Consider the following 18,515-nt stretch of genomic DNA (forward strand, 5'->3'; position numbering starts at 1 on the left):
TGATTTTGCACCTGTATCACCTACCACTTTCCAAGCTCCAGCATTCTCCAGCTTGTCTACAGACGTTTTCTCTTACCAGCCTCTAAGCTTTTCTCCTATTGGCAGTCAACATTCCTTTTTTTTTTTTCTTTGCGGTACGCGGGCCTCTCACTGTTATGGCCTCTCCCGTTGCAGAGCACAGGCTCCGGACGCGCAGGCTCAGCGGCCATGGCTCACAGGCCCAGCCGCTCCGCGGCATATGGGATCTTCCCGGACTGGGGCATGAACCCGTGTCCCCTGCATTGACAGGCGGACTCTCAACCACTGTGCCACCAGGGAAGCCCTACATTCCACTTTTAAAACACACACACACACACACACACACACACACATAAACACTCACTCTCACACACAATATCTGTTTCTGTGTCTGTCTCCCTCTCTCTTTCTCTCTCTGAACCCTTCTATTTTCCATCTCCTCATTATGTTCTCATAAAAGGCACCCTAATACTTACAGGATAAAGACAATAGTCCTTTAAGTCCCTATCTGGCCTGATTACATCTTCAGTTATACCCTGGACCACTCTCACCTCACTGCCACACTGGCCTCTTCCTGGTCCTTTGCCACACTCTGACCTCTTTACCCCTGCTGCTCCTTGTGCCTAGAGGCTGCCTCATGCTCAAGTCTTTGTCTCATTAACTCCTACTCATCCTATAGTCCAAAATTAAATGTTTCTTCCTTAAGGAAGCTTTCTGGGCATCCCTCAGACCAGGTCATTCATCTCCCCTCCATTTCGTGTTATGCAAGTACTTTATTCTTTCATAGTAGTTATCTGTTTGTACATAAAAACTTACTTGTGTGATTATATATAATGGCCTTCTTCCCTATTGGATGTTAAACTTCTTCAGGGCAAGGGCTATACCTGATTTTGCTTACCCTTTTTTCCTTGGGGTCTACCACTGTGCTGGGCACATAACTGGCACTAAGAAATATCTATTAAATAATGAAGGAGAAAAGGGAGAAGGGGAAGGTAGGTTTATATGTCTTTGCAGTCTCTGTCATATTCATTCTTCCTCTGCCATTTAAAGAATTCAGTCACTACCCAATAATCTCTGTCAAGCCATTAACCAGAATAAATATGTAAGCCTCACAGTCATGGCTCTAATCTAATATATTTAATAAAATATTTGACATATTCAAAATAAGAAAGTCCTTGAATATTATTTAATGCATAATTTCAGCTTTCAGGGGATCTATAATAAGCCATTCTAAATAATTACCTACAATCTTTTCATATTTCTACATCCTCAAGTCACAGAAGCAAAAGAAATAAAGGGAACAAGCCTTTGGCAGAACTTTTCACAAATTCTTTTAGAAAGAATGCCTATTCTATTTTTTTAAGCCTTTAAAGAGAATTCTATAACTTCAATTAATGGCCCATTCAGGCAGCACTCTTCATCCTTAAAAACATTCATTAAGCAACTATTTTGAATCATAATAAGTGACTCAAGTAGATATAGTTAGTCCACTTGAAAACCTGAGGTATAAGGAAAGCAAAAATGATAAAGGCACAAAATTAAAGGACAAGTAAACAAAAGCTAAACAAATACATGATGAAGGATATATAATTTATTCAGTAAATCAATTGTTGAGTGAATGATAAGAAAGTCACAGAGTTGGAAATCACAGGGTAACATCACAGGTTTATATGGCCTGTCAGAGGCTGACAATGTAAAGGGAAGTTATTTAAGAAGAGAATGAGCAGAGCAGAGCAGAGACAGACACAGGACTGTCAGCAGAGTAAACCTGGGGTGGAGGCTGGAAAATGATGTAAGAGTCCAGAGCAAGGGGAGCACGTGGCATGAACATCTGGGAGGACGCAGGGCTAAGGAGTGGGGAGTAGGACACATGGAAGCAAAGTACAATGAGATAAACAATCTACTATGAAAAATGAGGTAAATAACCTCTGAGTCCTGGTCAGCAGTTGAGATGACTGAAGGTGACTAAAGTATATAACACCTGATAGAGAAAGCAGCAGTGCGGCACCTAAGAGAAAAACCCAAGAATAGATTCCTGTATTTGTGCGAAATCCTCTACTCTTCTCAACAGCACTTCCTCTGTAGATTTTTAACTTTTGTGAATTGAACTACCCCCATGCATCAACATGTCCTCTTACTAATGTCCTCCTGATTTCAGTCCCTCACCTCTAACCACACACAAAGCCTTCTCCATTGCTCTTGCCCAGACAGCTGCAAACTGCACCCAGCATGTTCTGCACACTGAAGCTAGGTGGAGCTGAAAAACACGCCTTGGATCATCACCTGCCTTTGAAATGCCTTCAAGGATTTCTCTACCTCAGTAATGCTCAGAGTGAGTCCAAGGACCTTTAAGAGTCCTTGAGACCCTCCAAGAGGTTCTGTGAGGTCAAAACTGTTTCCCTAATAATACTAAGATGCTGTTTGTCTACTTCACTCTCCTTCTCTCATGAGTGCACAGTGGGATCTTCCAGAGGCCAGATGACTATTATTGAAAAGGCTGAATTACAGATGCAAACATGAGAATCGAACTATTAAACCAGACATTAAAGAGATCTGCAAAAACAAAAAAGCAATGAAAACTCTTCTTACAAAAGGTTTTGTTTTTAAAATTAAAACGTATGAGGGCTTCCCTGGTGGCGCAGAGGTTAAGAATCTGCCTGCCAATGCAGGGAACACGGGGTCGAGTCCTGGTCCGGGAAGATCCCACATGCCGCGGAGCCACTAAGCCCGGGCGCCACAACTACCGAGCCTGCGCTCTAGAGCCCACGAGCCACAACTACTAAAGCCCGCACGCCTAGAACCCGTGCCCCACAACAAGAGAAGCCACCGCAATGAGAAGCCTGCACATCGCAACGAAGAGTAGCCCCCACTCACCGCAACTAGAGAAAGCCCGTGCACAGCAACAAAGACCCAATGCAACCAAAAATAAATAAATAATTTTTTTTTTTTTAAATGCCCTTACCTATTCCTGAGGCTGGTGTGAAGAAGTGGATCTTATTAACAGTAGCAAAATCCAGGGATTGAAAATATCTGAAAGAAGACTGTCCTCCCTCCCAGATGAAAATTTCAATTGAATTCTGATCTCCTACAATAACAGAATAAAAGGCAAATCTGAAGGCAAAAGTTACAGAAAAAAATGACAAAATTACACAATAAAACTATAATAAAAATATTAAACTTAATTAAAGAAACAAATTTAGGACATTTCTCAGAATTCATTCAATTAAACAAAAATACAATTTAGTAGGAAACACTTTAAAAGTCTTCTTGCATTTACCACATGAAGTATATATTGATACATGGTTTAACCATTAATCATGATCTGATATCAAAAAAAAGAATAGTAACAAATGTTTTATTTTTCAGGAATGTTGAAATTTTACCTATGAAAGTCCTACTAAGCAGAAAAAAGCATATTTGTATTCAGAGAACATTTTTAAATGGTCTTATTGAATGCTGCTTGGCACTATTTATTACCACTGCAGATTATCCATGGCATCCCAAGTACAGCCATATAAAAAGTTACCCGTTTGTACCTTGGGTGTAAAATCTTCATAATTCTTTCTACTTTACCCACCCATCCCCAATTTTATTGTAATATCTTTAAAGTAGTGGTTTAGAACACCCACAGGTTATGGACATTAACACTTAAAATGTTTTTCTTTTTTCCCAAAATCCATCTGTTAGCTGACAATCAATACTTAGATCCATCAAGAAACATACTATGGATTAGCTAAAAAATTATTACAAGAGCATTTTCATATGAACATAAAATGAATGGAAGATAATTTCGATAACAGCTATGTATGCATTGCAAACACTAAATCGTCTTACCTGGGAAAACAGTTTTGGCAAAAATTAAGTAAATATCATCGCCTGAAGTCAAGGCTTCAACTTGTGTTGTTCCACTGATGGGAACTTCTTGAAAGTTAATAAACTCATTTCCAGACCACCTGAGTAAAAGGGAGTTTGACCTGACATTAGCCTGGGAAATGGCTAAGAACATAGCACCTCCTCTGGTGAATGAGGCCATGCTCAGCACACCTCGGACACGGAGCGTCTGATGCAACACAAAGCTTCCTCCGTTCCATCTGAAGACCTGCAGGGAATGTTCAGACACAAAACACTCATGACTAGGAATTCAGCACTTGTGAGAATTTAGCCAATATCACATGTTTACTCTCCTAGACCCCTTAAATTAGTTAGGAAGATACTTTCATAAATGAGAAAATATCAAAACTGATCCTCTCTCATTGCTCTCTCCCTCTTTTTATCTGTGTGTGTATGTGTGTGTGCCTAGGTACACACACAGAGAATGAAAGAGAAGTTATTTGAAAATAAATCAATTTCAAATATACATCTGGGCAGGGGTGGGTGACAGCAAGAGAAGGGGAAGCCAAAAATAGGAGAAAATTTATTTAAATATGAAAAATTCAGGGTGAGATAAGAAACTTTCTAATGCTGTATTATCATTACCCACTGCTCAAGCAATAGAATATAAAGAAAAACACCTAAACTTTTTAGTCCTGAAGATGGCACTGCATACAAGGTTTCAGGTGAGTGTTCACGTATTTTAAACTGAAAGAAAACCCTGAATCTACCTAATTTCTTACGCCATCCGGTCAATTTCACAAAGAATTATATTTATTCAGTAAAAACTGGGAATCTTATATAAGCCAAGCATTATGCAAGAAGTAAGGGACAGAATCACTTCTTCCTTTATCGATCTTATTAACTACTAGGGAAAGGCAAACAATAAACCCATCAATCATTAAATAAATGTATGACTACTAAACTGAGACAAGTATTCAACAATTAGGAAGGTATGACAGAGAATTATGAATGTCCTAGGAAATAAAATTAGAAAGAATGACATGACGAAGTTTCTAATGCAGAAAAAGTTTGTCATAACCTGAATGAAGACTGGTGCAGCTAGAATGCAGCTGACAGCACTGGGGGAATGAAGATAATACTGGAGAGGTACCTTTTGTTAAGGTGCCCATATAATTTAACACAGGGATGCTTTAGAGAGTGAAAGAGACAGTCTTAATCATTGTAGGACAACAGGCACAACCCAGCACTGTGGTGGGCAAATAAGGACATATGGTTATCCTATTTACAGTCCATATTAAATAATTTAGAAGTTATTCCAAACATAATTGGAAATCATTGAATAATTTCAAAACGAGGAGCAACATGAATTAATATTTTTAAAAGACTACTCCAGCTACTTGAAACATGGATCTGAGGAGATCAGAGAATTTTGGAGACCAGCTAGGAGACTATTCTACTAGCACGGTGAGAAGTGATGGGGACCTAGATTAGGGAAGAAGAAGCAGAGATGGAAAGAAACATCTGTACTCAAAATAGTATCAGGAGATATAATCAAAAACACTTAATAATAAATTAGATGGGAATGAATAATCAGCAGAAATCAAGAAAGTTATGGACTTCCCTGGTGGCACAGTGGTTAAGAATCCTCCTGCCAATACAGGGGACATGGGTTCGATCCCTAGTCCGGGAAGATCCCACATGCCGTGGAGCAACTAAGCCCGTGCGCTGCAACTACTGAGCCTGTGCCCTAGAGCCCACGAGCCACAACTACTGAGTGCGCGTGCTGCAACTACTGATGCCTGCATGCCCATAGCCTGTGCTCCGCAACAAGAGAAGCCACTGCAATGAGAAGCCCGTGTACCGCAACAAAGAGTAGCCCCGGCTCACCTCAACTAGAGAAAGCCCGCGCGCAGCAACAAAGACTCAACGCAGCCAAACATAAATAAATAAATAAATATTTTTTTAAAAAGATACAACCCAGCACTCTATCTCAAGCAACTGCATTTATGAGGTTACTATTTCCCGAGATGAAAGCAAACACTTGAAACAAGTTTCATAGAGAAAATCTACAGTTTAATTTGAGATAGGTTAAATCTTAGATACCTAGAACATATTTATGTGTACATGCCAACAGGCAGTTAGACACAAAATCTAGAGTACACAGGAAAGACTACTGACAAATTTGGAAGACAGCCTATAGTTGATATTTAAAGCCATAGGACTGATAAAAGTACTCAGAGTGAGTGAAGAGAAAGAAAAAAGAAATGTGAACCAAAACTAAACCTGAAAAACTTCAAGATATCTAAGTTCAGAAAAGGGAGAAGGAAGTGGCATTGGAGACTGAGAAGGAGACACAGAAAGAAAGAATGAAAATCTGTGTGGTAGTTCAAAAATCAAGAGAAGAGATGGTTTAAATTTGAGGATGAGGTGACTGTCAAGCGCAGATGGGAAGCAATGCAAAATAATGACAGAAAAAAACACCCACTGTATTTGCAACCCAGCTGTCACTGGTGACCATGAAGAAGTTTGCAAAGCAAGCAGAAAATTCTTTCAAGGTATCAGTATAGAGGGGATAAAAGAAATGAAGCAGGAAGAAAAGGGGGATAAGATCAGAAGAGAAATCACTTTTTAAGTTTGGAAATCCTGCATTTATGCTGACTGTAATAATCCTACAGAGAGAGAGAGATGCTAGTTACGGTGGCACTAGAGGGAATAACTGACCCTTATGAAGGCAAGAGGGGAGCCTATGTTAGGCGCCTGTCTTTTATAGAAGAAACACTTCTGCCATTGTAACAGGAGGCAGGAATAAGACTGGTTTTCAAGACAGTTTCTGAATTTGCTGTTGGGAAGATGAGTAATCTTTCTGGTAGCTTTCACTTCAACAAAGTCATGAGCTGAAAGTGAAGAGATGAGAAGCAGGTATGGGAATCTGAGGAGTGACGAAAATTATCAAATAAATATTATTAAGACACTGTGATATAGTTTACTAGAGAAATACGGGATTTCTGGAGTGACGTTGTGTGTCCATCTGGCAATGTTAATCATGAATTTTTAGTGATACCATCTATCCAGTTGTGTGATTTTTCTCCAAGTTTTCCAATGCAATTAAAATGTAATTAAATGTTCATGCTTATTATTATACTTGCTCTGGTTCTTGAAGACAATATAATATTCAAAATTCTATCATTTAAAAATTAACTATGACTAATCAATATCTATATTCTTTTTACTACATTACCATAATCAAATTATGGTTTTCTTTTATACTAAACCTACAGACTACATCTTTGATGTGTTTCAATTATGGCATTAAAAAAATTCATTTTAAAAGAATCAAACCTGAGTTAATGCAGAATCATCACTTTGACTTGCAACAATTACATAATCTTGACTGTCTGAAGTAAAATATCTTACTTGAGAACTTTCTGAAATAGTGATTGTTTGTACCTGCAAGGAAGACAGAACAGTGAGAATTAAAAATTTAAAGGAAAATTTAACTAAGAAAAGCTCTGAATTACATTTAATAGTCTGAGTAAATATTTGAAGTTCAAAACTTGAAAAATCATTCTGATCCCCAGGTATGCATATCCAGATGTCATTTCAAGAAAGACCAAAATATCCCTGGATTAAGACACCTTGCTAAAATGTGTATCAATTTGCCAAAAACCCCTTATCACATTAACATAGAACATACACTATCTTCTATTTAGCTCAATCTCAAGAATCTGATTTTTCTTTTAAATAAAGCAATCTACAAAAAAAAGTGAAGTGTTTTTTTACCAGGAATAATTTGAATCCAGATGTGAATGTATACACACTGTTAACAGAAGGCTTTTCTTCATTTCTTTCTTCATGAGTAATCACAATGTAGGGGGAAAGACCCATATTAAAGGCCTCACAAGTTTTAGGATTTTCTATATGTAAATCCTAGGAAACAAGGAATAACAGTAATTCACGGGGCATCCAAAATTTATATGTACATTATAGTTTGTGTACCATAAAATAAGTGATGTTTACCTCAAGTGGAACAAAAATCCCTTGCCATCGGTAAACAGTAGAAGACAATTTTCTTAACATTATACCATATACTGAATCTTCCAAAGTAAAGAAACACCAGCCAGAAGCCGATGCATCCAAAAAACTTTGAAGTATAGAAAACTTAACATCCATTCCCCCTGAAAAACATAAATCGTGATTTGCTTCTGTAAAATCCTCTCCAAACTTTATTCTGTTTATTGTTTAAATAGTGAAACTAGTGAGTTTGTTACTAGAAGTGAAAATGCTTCCATGGTAAGTGTATGTGTATGAGAAAGACAGAGAAGAGACAAACTAGAGAACATCAAAATAGATAGTAACTAAAAATATCAATACCCAAAGGCAAGAAAAATTGTTAACACTGTGCTCTAAAGCCACAAAGACTTTTCCAGGGTATATTTATAAATAAATACTGAATTTATACTTTAAAAGGAAATATGTTCAGTATGATTTTTATCAGCTTTCATAAAGATGATGAAAATATAACAGAAATTTAGAAATAATAAACACCTTTTATGGAAACATGCTAAATGATAGGTTTTTAAAACTTACACTATTAATTTGAAGCTATCCCCATCCAATGATGTCTAACTTTACATGTTGTATATTTTAAGAATGCCAAAACAGATTCACCTACTACAAGTAGCTATCAAGTTTTATCAGCCTGCTATAACAGGTACATGTCCTAAAATTCTGTGCTACAACTAAACAAAGACAGAAACAAAAAATTCCTGCTTAATGAAGAATACCTTTAAAACACCTTGTGTGTCCTATTATCATGACAGTTTCCCATAGAAAGTTAGTTCTTTTTAAACTTTAGTTAATGGTGTGAACATGATGCACCAAGAACAAATGTCAAAGTTGAAACCTAGGCTCCTTGTAAATTACTGATCATTTTTAGATTACCAGTTGATGAAGTCATAATGTCAGTGTCTTTTATGTACTATCCATTGGTGATATCCTTTCCTAGAAATCCAATATTTTAGATTCCTGCTTTGCCACCTTTTAAAGGCACACTACAGCTTTTGCATTACGAGTCTGAACGTTTTGCACTGAAGTTGACCACATGGTCAAATCCTGCCCTACCGTAATTCCAGAAGATGGTGAATGAAGAATAAACAATGCTTGCTGACATTTAAGAACCTCCAACACATACTCCCACAAGCACGTCCACAAAACACGTGCAGAGCCCAAACTATAATGAGATAACTCTGAATTAGAAACCATAATCTTTCTTTTTCAGATCCCATCTCTTCCTGGCTTCCAGGCCATTGTCCCACTATTAATTATCCCTTCTCTTCTAAATATTCAGTCCTTCTCTACTTACCAGGCCTTTTCCATCAGCATTTACACATGCTTAGGTCTCTTCAAACTACACAAATAAACAAAACCCCTGACTCCTACACCCCATCACTACTCTTACTAGATCCTACCCTTCTCAGCCAAACTTCTTGAACTAGTTGTACATATTTGAGGCCTGCATTCTCTCACTTCCACTCAAAATGTTATTCGGTCCACATCCCTCTATACAAATAGCTCTTGTGATTTTATGTCTTCTACATTGCTAATGACAATGAGTATTTTTTCAGTTCTCATCTTACTGGACTTCTCATCAGCAACTGACACGATTTACCACTCCTTTCTTTTTAAAACGCTCTTTCACTGCTGCCTGCAATCCTGCATTCCCGTGGGTTTCTCACCAGGTCTCTGAAGTCCCCTTCTCCTCTCCCTGGTCATTCAATTTGACTCAGTCTGAGTCCTCTTCCCTCTCTATCTTCATCCTCGCTTTCCAGGTTTTTACGTCAACTTCCATGACTTTAAAAACAATATGCCTGCTAAAGGTTCCCAAATTTATCTCTCCAGCAGAGATCTTCTTTTGAGTCTAGAGAAATACCTTCCAAAAAGTTAACTCAAATTCAAATATTTTACTCCCCTCACCAAAGTAACACCTTGTTTCCATTAGGCACTCCCTTTCTTACCGAACGGCATGAATCTCCATCCAACTGCAGAAACTAGAAACGTAAGAGTCATCTCAGGTACCTTCTTCACATCCAGTCCATCACCCAGTCCAAGCTACCATTATCTGTTGCCCTTTTGTTTGTCTCCCTTCATCCTCTAATTTCTCCTGTGCCAATCCATTCTTTACCTGGCACCAAGAATGATACCTTCAAAGTGCAAATGTGATCAGACCACCCCACATCTATACATGGGAACCCTCCCTCATGCCTAGACCACTCAGAGACTTTCCATAACCCTAAGATAAAGACTAATGTACGTGATATATTCTTCAAGTTCTTGAATGATCTAGTCTTATCTAGCTCTCCAAACTCAGCACTCCCCCTTATTTCTAAACCCAGGGCCCACTCTTCAGTTCTTCACTTATACGCTCTTGACTTCTGCCTTGATAGCTTCCCGCTTTCTCTTCTATGTTCCTCCAACTCAAGTCTTTGCATAATCCCTACTCATCATTAAGTCTTAGTTCAAACAATGATTCCCCTCGGAGGCATTCCTTGATGTTCTCACAACACTTAGAATTTCACCTTTAAAACATTCATTATACTCAAACTACACATTGATTTTTACTTATTTATTTCTGTCTCCCCCTAAATTCTAAGTTCCATGAGTTCAGTACCATGCCTGTCACAGGACAGGCATTCAATAAATATCTGTGAATGCAGTAAAAGAATTAGATATCTGTTCTCCATTTTCAACAGATCTGTAAGATACAATTCATGGGGGAAAATGTAAATCTTATACATGCAATCTTTCTTGGTTATAGAATTTTGTTTTTATAAGAAACTAAACGTACTCATGCCAAAGGCTGTTTCAGAAACTGTCTCCCACTCCACACTCACAGCTAAATCAATGCCATTAGTACGTGACACATTTAAATATACAGTCCTGTTGGCTTCTTCAGTGTCTATAGAGGTGGCTCTAAAAGAAACAAACAGTTGCAGAAAGCAGAAAAAGCATGTAATTTCTACACGTTAAATACCTACATCACATTGCTAGTATATATTTAATACACTTTTAAATTTACGCAAGTCAAGGTGACATCCATCCACAAATTTTATACAGGAGAAAGGCTAGACTCTAGAGCTCAAAAATATTCATTTATGAAGACATTTAAAAAGCACTATTATCTTATACTTATGATAGTAAGAAAATACTGAGGGTCAGTAACTTCAGTAACTTCACCCTACATATTCTAAAATAAATAAAGCTTTGTCATTATTAAGTTTCTTCTCACATAAACTAAAAACATTTTACAGAGAAAAAATGAATCAGGAAATTCTTGACATATTAATAAAACTAGATCTATTAGAATATTTCTAAGATATAAAAAAAACAAATATTTGTCAATTTCCAGAGGGAATTTTTTAACTAAAATCATTTTAATATATGTTTGAAGAGTCATTCATTTGGTTTGAGCAGCTAAATATAAGTTAAACTATTTCTTGCTTTTTATTATTACTGAAAACACAAAATAGTGCTTTTACCTGAAAGTGTGGATTCTGAGAAAATAAGAATTCTAATGACACCATTGCACAGCACATGATTAGGTTTTTGATGCTCCCTGTTATGAGAGGGCATATGGCCTCTCTCGATCTATCTGCTAGAGCTCATTTTAAAAGTCCCCATTACGAGAGTCAGAGATCAGTTTTCTTCTGCATTTTCTTTACGTCAAAAGTTACTTCCTACTTAGCTTCAGAAGTGACAATTTCCTTACGAATAAATTATACCTATTTGCAACTGCAGAGATACTGAATAGCCCCAAAGGGGCCTGGTTTTGCAAAACTGTTATCAGGGTTTGAACACGGGCCCCTAGTCTAGCACCTCCAGTCGGATTAAACAAGGTACAGACAAAATGCTCATCCATCTCTGGTTCCGTGTCCAAAATGGCTGATATGTGTAGGGCCTGAAAACACAATCAAAAGATAAAGTTACTAGAATTCAGCAACACACATACAGAGTAATTTGCTAAACATTTATGACAACAAAATAGTATTTTTGGAAAACAGTACCTCTTTTTTACTTTAATACTGATCCTCATAAAGTAATAGTTACAACTGTTTCAAGTTACAACTTTCAAGATTATCAACACTGTGACACAGTCTAACTGAAATGTCTAAAAATAAAATCTATGGCATTTGAAAACATCACTGAGATTAAAAAATTAAATTTAGATCTTCATTTTTGCTACTTCTTTATCCTGCCCTGGCTATGTAACTGCATTGTCTCTTTCTAGCCTAGAATTCACTCTTAAAAAGCAGTTATAGACACAGCAGGCACAAATCAGAAACAACTCACATGTTTATCAACAGAAGAATGGATAAACAAACAATGGTCTATTCAATGAAATGCTACTGAGCAATAAAAAAAGAACCAACTACTCATGTGTGCAACCAAAAATGATATTGACCAAAAGAAGTCAGACATAAAAAGAATACATACTGTATGGTTCTATTTATAAGAAGTTCAAGAATTAGCAAATGAGTCTTCAGTGACAGAAACCAGAAAGCACTTTCCTCTGGGGAGGGTAAGGGACAAGAAGGAAACTTCTGTGTGATGGTTTGTTTAATGTTTAATATACTAATCCAAGTGGTTGTTACACTGGTATATACATATTTTTAAAGTCACTGAGCCATACACTTAAGACTTTTATATTTTACTGTTTATACCTCAGAATAAAAACATGTGGAGAAAAAGATAATTATGTGGGTGAGAGAAAAATCGATTTAATCCAATTTGCTCTAAAATTTAATTTGCCTAATGAACTGAAAGGTCTTTAAACGCACTTTGAAAAACAGTCTTTTAAGAATAAAACACAATAGAAATATAATAAATTTAAAATATACAAAAAATTAAATGAAATAAAATTTAAAACTTTTTTAAAAAGGCATGTGAATGTAAAAAAATAGCAAGTTCATAAAATACTTCAAATTTGAATTCTTTTTATCTATATCAAGATGTAAGCATCCTTGAATAAATCAATTAAAGGTTTTAAATTTCCAGAAACATGAAAAAAGTAGACATGCAAATGAATATGAATTCAAAAATGTATTGAAGTTTATACAAACTGATCATAAATAAAATTAATAATTAGGTGGACTGTTTTTAGATAAAATAGTTTAAAGTATATTATTTTAGAATTATACTTCATATAGCTAGCTTAAAAAATATCTTAAGCTAATACAATTAGTTATTTTAAACTTAAACTGTGTCTTAAAAATAAAATTTAGTAGTAGGAACAAAAAGTTACTAATATATAGAAATTGAAGTTTCAGAAGGTAAACTTCTACAAGTATAGTTCACATTTATGATTAATCCCAAATCCAGCATTTTTCCCCCAATAAGCTATTCCTGTTTACATAGGATATTTGCTCCTCAAATAAGCAGTCTGAAGGAAGCAGTTGTATTTTGTTTAATGAAAATGTGGCAAAAGAATGACTGGCTATGGCTTAATGACTGCAATGAATTGCTTGGAGCTTCTTTTAGTTTATGATTTATAGACAATATAAAGTGAAGTATGCCATTTAAATATACTTAACATTTAAAACAGCAATATGCATATTTTCTTTATTATTTGCGCATTCCACTACTCTATTAATGGAACAAATTTCTCCGGTTGCACTCTATGTAGACAATACAGCACTAGAGCACTTTCACGTGGTAATCTAATCACGCCTTTACCTATCACCTTAGCTGGATTTTTTTTTTTTTTTTTTTTTTTTTTTTTTCCCCTGGTACTCAGGCCTCTCACTGTTGTGGCCTCTCCCGTTGCGGAGCACAGGCTCCGGACGCAAAGGCTCAGCGGCCACGGCTCACGGGCCCAGCCGCTCCACGGCACGTGGGATCCTCCTGGACCGGGTCACGAACCTGTGTCCCCTGCATCAGCAGGCGGACCCTCAACCACTGCGCCACCAGGGAAGCCCCTGGATTTTTTTTTTTCTTTCTAGGATCTAGGGTGTTCCTCCAAGAGAAAATTATTTTGTAACTATTAATCATTCATTCTCAGTAAAGGTTCATCCTGTACCTTGAAACGAACACCTTCTTCTAAAACAATATAGCCTTTGGAAGGAGTCAGATCTTTCGACTCCATTGAAGAATTCACTTCTGTCACAATGAACTGAACTGTCACAGTTCCGAACAGTCCCTGTCCAGGTTCCCGAACAATGTACAACACTGCCACACTCTCCTGGATGTAGAGAGCTGTCGGTTCTCGTAGGAAAAAGTGCTCACTGTTGTTAAATGCTAGAACTCCAGGGCCATCATCATTAGCAAGGACAGTGATTAAGGCTGTCAAATAAAAATATTAAAACAATAAATGAAAATAGAATGGGTTGTAAGTAGTGAGAAGCATGTGCATGTTTCATTGTAAACCAGGCCAACTCTTTTCTAGATCATCTTAAAAACAAGAGAAATTTTAAAAGGCATCTAATGAAATTCCACATTCACTCATGATATAAATAAAAACACTCAGTAAACTTGAAATAAAAGACAGCTTCCTCAACCTGATGAAGTGATATGTCTCAGAAGCCAATAGAAAGTATTAAGCTTAATGTTGAAACATTAGAAGGGTTGCCACTAAAAACAGAACAAGACAATGACACCTGTCATCACTGCTACTATTCAGCATCGTCCTGGAGCTAACAAGCCGGTAACAGGTATAAAAGCAATGGAAAGGAATTGCCAAGACTGTCACTATTTTCTAGACATCATGATTGTCTTCTTAGAAAAGACTAGAGAAAAACATTATTAGAACTATTATAAGAGTTTAAAATATAAGGTGAGTAACATTCAGAAATCAAGAGCTTTCTATTTTCTACCACCACTACTAATAATGTTAATAATAATAGCCGAAACAACAACTAATACTACTGAGATCTTACAAGTTGCTTAACCTATATTATTAACTCATTTAATTCTCACAATAACCCTATGGGGTTGATTATATTATCATTCTCATTTTAAGAACTGATGATTGAAGCACAGACAGGCAATCTGTGGAAATTCACAAGTTAGGATGTGGCAGTACTGGTACTCAAAGCTAGGAAGTCTGCTTTGGAGCATGCATTCAAAAAGATTATTGTAATACCTCTATATATCAGGTATAACCATTTAAAAATATAATAAAAACGGACCTCGTTCATAATAGCAACAATACCTAGCAATCAAAGTAAAAAAGTAAGACCTACATGAAAAAAATTGTAAAATGCTAATGTGTGACTGCGGCGGATGGTGTCAGTGCATCACCCATAGCCTGTGGCTCACTCAGGAGTGAAGGGGTGAAAAGGAGCTGTGTATAAGAAATCATCAACTACCTATTATATTTTCCCCCAGCTCCAGTCCAGGAGAAGGATTTGTTAAAATCAGCTGAAATGCTTCATCTCCTTCCGGAATGTCATCATCAAGAATCATGATGTCAACATGTTTATACCTTTCTCCATTAGCAAAATGAAGAATCTGGTCAAAAAAGTAAAAGTAGCAGTATTATATTTAAATACACTCTGAGTTTTTTTTAAATGTTTGGAAATAAATACAATATACTTTTGAATGTGAACTAACCTATTTACAGGATTTTTCCCTCACTTTTTCATGATCTCTTTTTATTTAAACTGACAATATTAAGTTTAAAAAGTAGAAGTTGTGGAGGAAGAAAGGAAACATTTGACTAAGCAGTAAAAGGCACGAAGAGACAAGATAAACATTTTCAAACACTAAAGGTGTTTCGGTAAAGTAAAACAAAGAAATGGAAGAGTTAACATTTTCAAGAAGCGTTAAGAAACACTCTGGAAAGGTCATCTAATGATATAAATTGTGTAACACAATAATGTGTGTTCTCCAGTATCAAATACTGCAATAAGGTAGTAAATTAATAAGAAGTGGGTATCAAATATTACAATAAAATAATGAATGAAGTAAAATACAGAAGAATCTTCAAAACAGTACTGAAAGTTTAATTTATACAATTTACCAAAATAGTGAAGAGAGCTATTCCACCATGTGGAAATCTTCTGCCCTAATTTGCTATGGAATATACAGTAGTTTATTATTTCAAGATTAACTTATTTACAGGGCCTAAATCACTATAATTCTCAATGAGTTCACCATTGCGGTAAAGACGTAATCCAGCCCCAGCTGTGCTTCCAAATTCTGGGCATACACAAACAAGGAAACGTGGCCAAGAGTCCCTTTGCTCCTCTGGGCTACCAATGTTAAACTTCTTTGGGTTTCGTTTACTTCAAATCTATAATAAAAAGAATACATTCATTTTTCCTTATAAGCTTTTATTCAGTAGATAGTAGAGAATCTGAAACTCAGAAAAGGGCTCTTACGCAGGCTTCGGTTTACCTGCTCTGTTGCCACTCAATCATGCCTCGAGCACCGTCATTGGCATCAATAATAATTTGTGCAGTCAAGCCCTCTGAATCTGAAAAAGCACAGAAACATACCTTTAAATAAATGTAAGTAGTTAAAAAGAGAATTCGTTGATATAGAATTTAAAGACCTTTGGTATTATATAATTCCTAACATAGAGGTATTGCCAACATTACTCAAAAGATGTTTAAGAAAATAAGACATAAATACTTAATAACATGTGAATGAGGAAACTTCTGCTAACAAGAACCACTGACTTACAGAAATCTAATCAACTGAGAACAGTATAAAATAAGCAACTGAAGTTACGGTTAATTTCTATTATTTTAATCCATTTCAAGAGGAAAGGAAAATGGGGATAGTTGCAAGGAGTAGAAAGAGGAGGGAAAAAATGGGAAGAGAAAGGCAGGACGTGCTGCAGAGAAAAATACAGGTGTGAAAATAAGACAGAGAGATACAGGGATACAAACAGAAGTTGAGAAGGTAGGAAAGATGGGGGAAGGTTAGGTGGAATAAAGACTAAGCTTAAAGTAGATTTCTCTTATCCCTTTTTATTCTGTATTCTGTCCACCAAGCTCAGTATGTTACCAATATCCATTATTCAATCTTGAAATAGTAACTAACCCTGTTACTGTTTTATTCTGTTCTTTAATATGTTCATCCTTTATCTTTTAAATTTCAGAAGGTCCACCTTACTCTCGGATATGTATGACAGCTGTCTGGGTGAAGAATGGGTAAGGAAAGTGGAATTCTCTCTGAGTGAAGGGATCAACAATGTTGAAGAAAGAATATAAAATCAGGATTTGTGCCCATCAAGCTAGAAGCTACAGAGCACAAGCCCAGCCCCACCAGTTCCTAGCTGTTTGACCTCGGCATGGCACTTAGCTCAGCTCCCCCATCTATAAAATGGGCAAACATAAGGAATAATGGTACTAATATACAAAGCACTTGAAACAGGAGCATTAGAAAGCACTTATCAAAAGTTAAACTATTCAAATTACCTCTGAGTGTAAGGAAATATGATGTACTCTGTCAGTTTTCTTAGTGTGAACAATAATTAACTTGTAATAATTGCTTGATGTAAACAGCCTAGTTGTTGGAATCATATATTTCTTTTGCATAAAAATGGAAACTTTCCAAGTAATAATATAATAATATGTTAAAAACTGATTATTCCCTTTTGCTATTTTCAAAGTTGTCATACTGAGCCTCAGAAGTGAGTGAGGAACTCCCATTCCTCAGGCCCCTGCTCTGGGCCATGCTTCTCCCCCTTTAACTCAGACTAATTATCCCTCTGCCCAGAGCACCTTCTAACCCAGGGGTCCCCAACCCCCAGGCCACAGACTAGTAGCAGTCCGTGGCCTGTTAGGAACCAGGCCACATAGCAGGAGGTGAGCGGCAGGCAGGTAAGCGAGTGAAGCTTCATCTGTATTTACAGCCGCTCACCATCGCTCGCATTACCGCCTGAGCTCCGCCTCCTGTCAGATGAGCAGTGGCATTAGATTCTCATAGGAGCGCAAGCCCTACTATAAACTGCGCGTGCGAGGGATATAGGTTGTGCGCTCCTTGTGAGAATCTAATGCCTGATGATCCGAGGCGGAGCTGAGGCAGTGATGCTAGCACTGGGGAGTGGCTGCAAATACAGATTATCATTAGCAGAGAGGTTTGACTACACAGAGATCATAATAAATCAATTGCTTGCAGACTAATATCAAAACCCTATCAGTTAAAGAAGATGTGGCACATATATACAATGGAATATTACTCAGCCTTAAAAAGAAACAAAATTGAGTTATTTTTAGTGAGGTGGATGGGCCTAGAGACTGTCATACAGAGTGAAGTAAGTCAGAAAGAGAAAAACAAATACCGTATGCTAACATATATATGGAATCTAAAAAAAAAAAAAAGTGGTTCTGAAGAACCTAGCGGCAGGACAGGAATAAAGACGCAGATGTAGAGAATGGACCTGAGGACACAGGAAGGGGGAAGGGTAAGCTGGGACGAAATGAGAGAGTGGCATGGACTTATATATACTACCAAATGTAAAATAGATAGCTAGTGGGAAGCAGCCACATAGCACAGGGAGATCAGCTCGGTGCTTTGTGACCACCTAGAAGGGTGGGATAGGGAGGGTGGGAGGGAGATGCAAGATGGAGGAGATATGGGGATGTATGTATATGTATAGCTGATTCACTGTGTTATAAAGCAGAAACTAACACACCATTGTAAAGCAATTATACTCCAAT

General features: G+C 36.9%; 1 protein-coding gene across 1 annotated transcript in view; it reads right to left on the reverse strand.

Moving 5' to 3' along the window:
- Positions 1–18,515, reverse strand: part of ADGRV1 (adhesion G protein-coupled receptor V1) — a 577,115-nt gene that overhangs the window by 406,439 nt on the left and 152,161 nt on the right. Inside the window, exons 40-50 of the mRNA XM_082836315.1 lie at positions 16,243–16,321; positions 16,000–16,138; positions 15,213–15,354; positions 13,925–14,187; positions 11,631–11,806; positions 10,697–10,821; positions 7,870–8,027; positions 7,633–7,779; positions 7,192–7,299; positions 3,853–4,117; positions 2,981–3,103 (exon numbers count right to left, since the gene is read on the reverse strand). Of these exons, the coding sequence (XP_082692441.1) occupies positions 2,981–3,103; positions 3,853–4,117; positions 7,192–7,299; positions 7,633–7,779; positions 7,870–8,027; positions 10,697–10,821; positions 11,631–11,806; positions 13,925–14,187; positions 15,213–15,354; positions 16,000–16,138; positions 16,243–16,321 (1,725 nt within the window). The remainder of the gene's footprint in view (positions 1–2,980; positions 3,104–3,852; positions 4,118–7,191; positions 7,300–7,632; positions 7,780–7,869; positions 8,028–10,696; positions 10,822–11,630; positions 11,807–13,924; positions 14,188–15,212; positions 15,355–15,999; positions 16,139–16,242; positions 16,322–18,515) is intronic.

This window comes from Leucopleurus acutus (assembly GCF_964270905.1).
Source record: "Leucopleurus acutus genome assembly, chromosome: 3".
Lineage (NCBI taxonomy): Eukaryota > Metazoa > Chordata > Mammalia > Artiodactyla > Delphinidae > Leucopleurus > Leucopleurus acutus.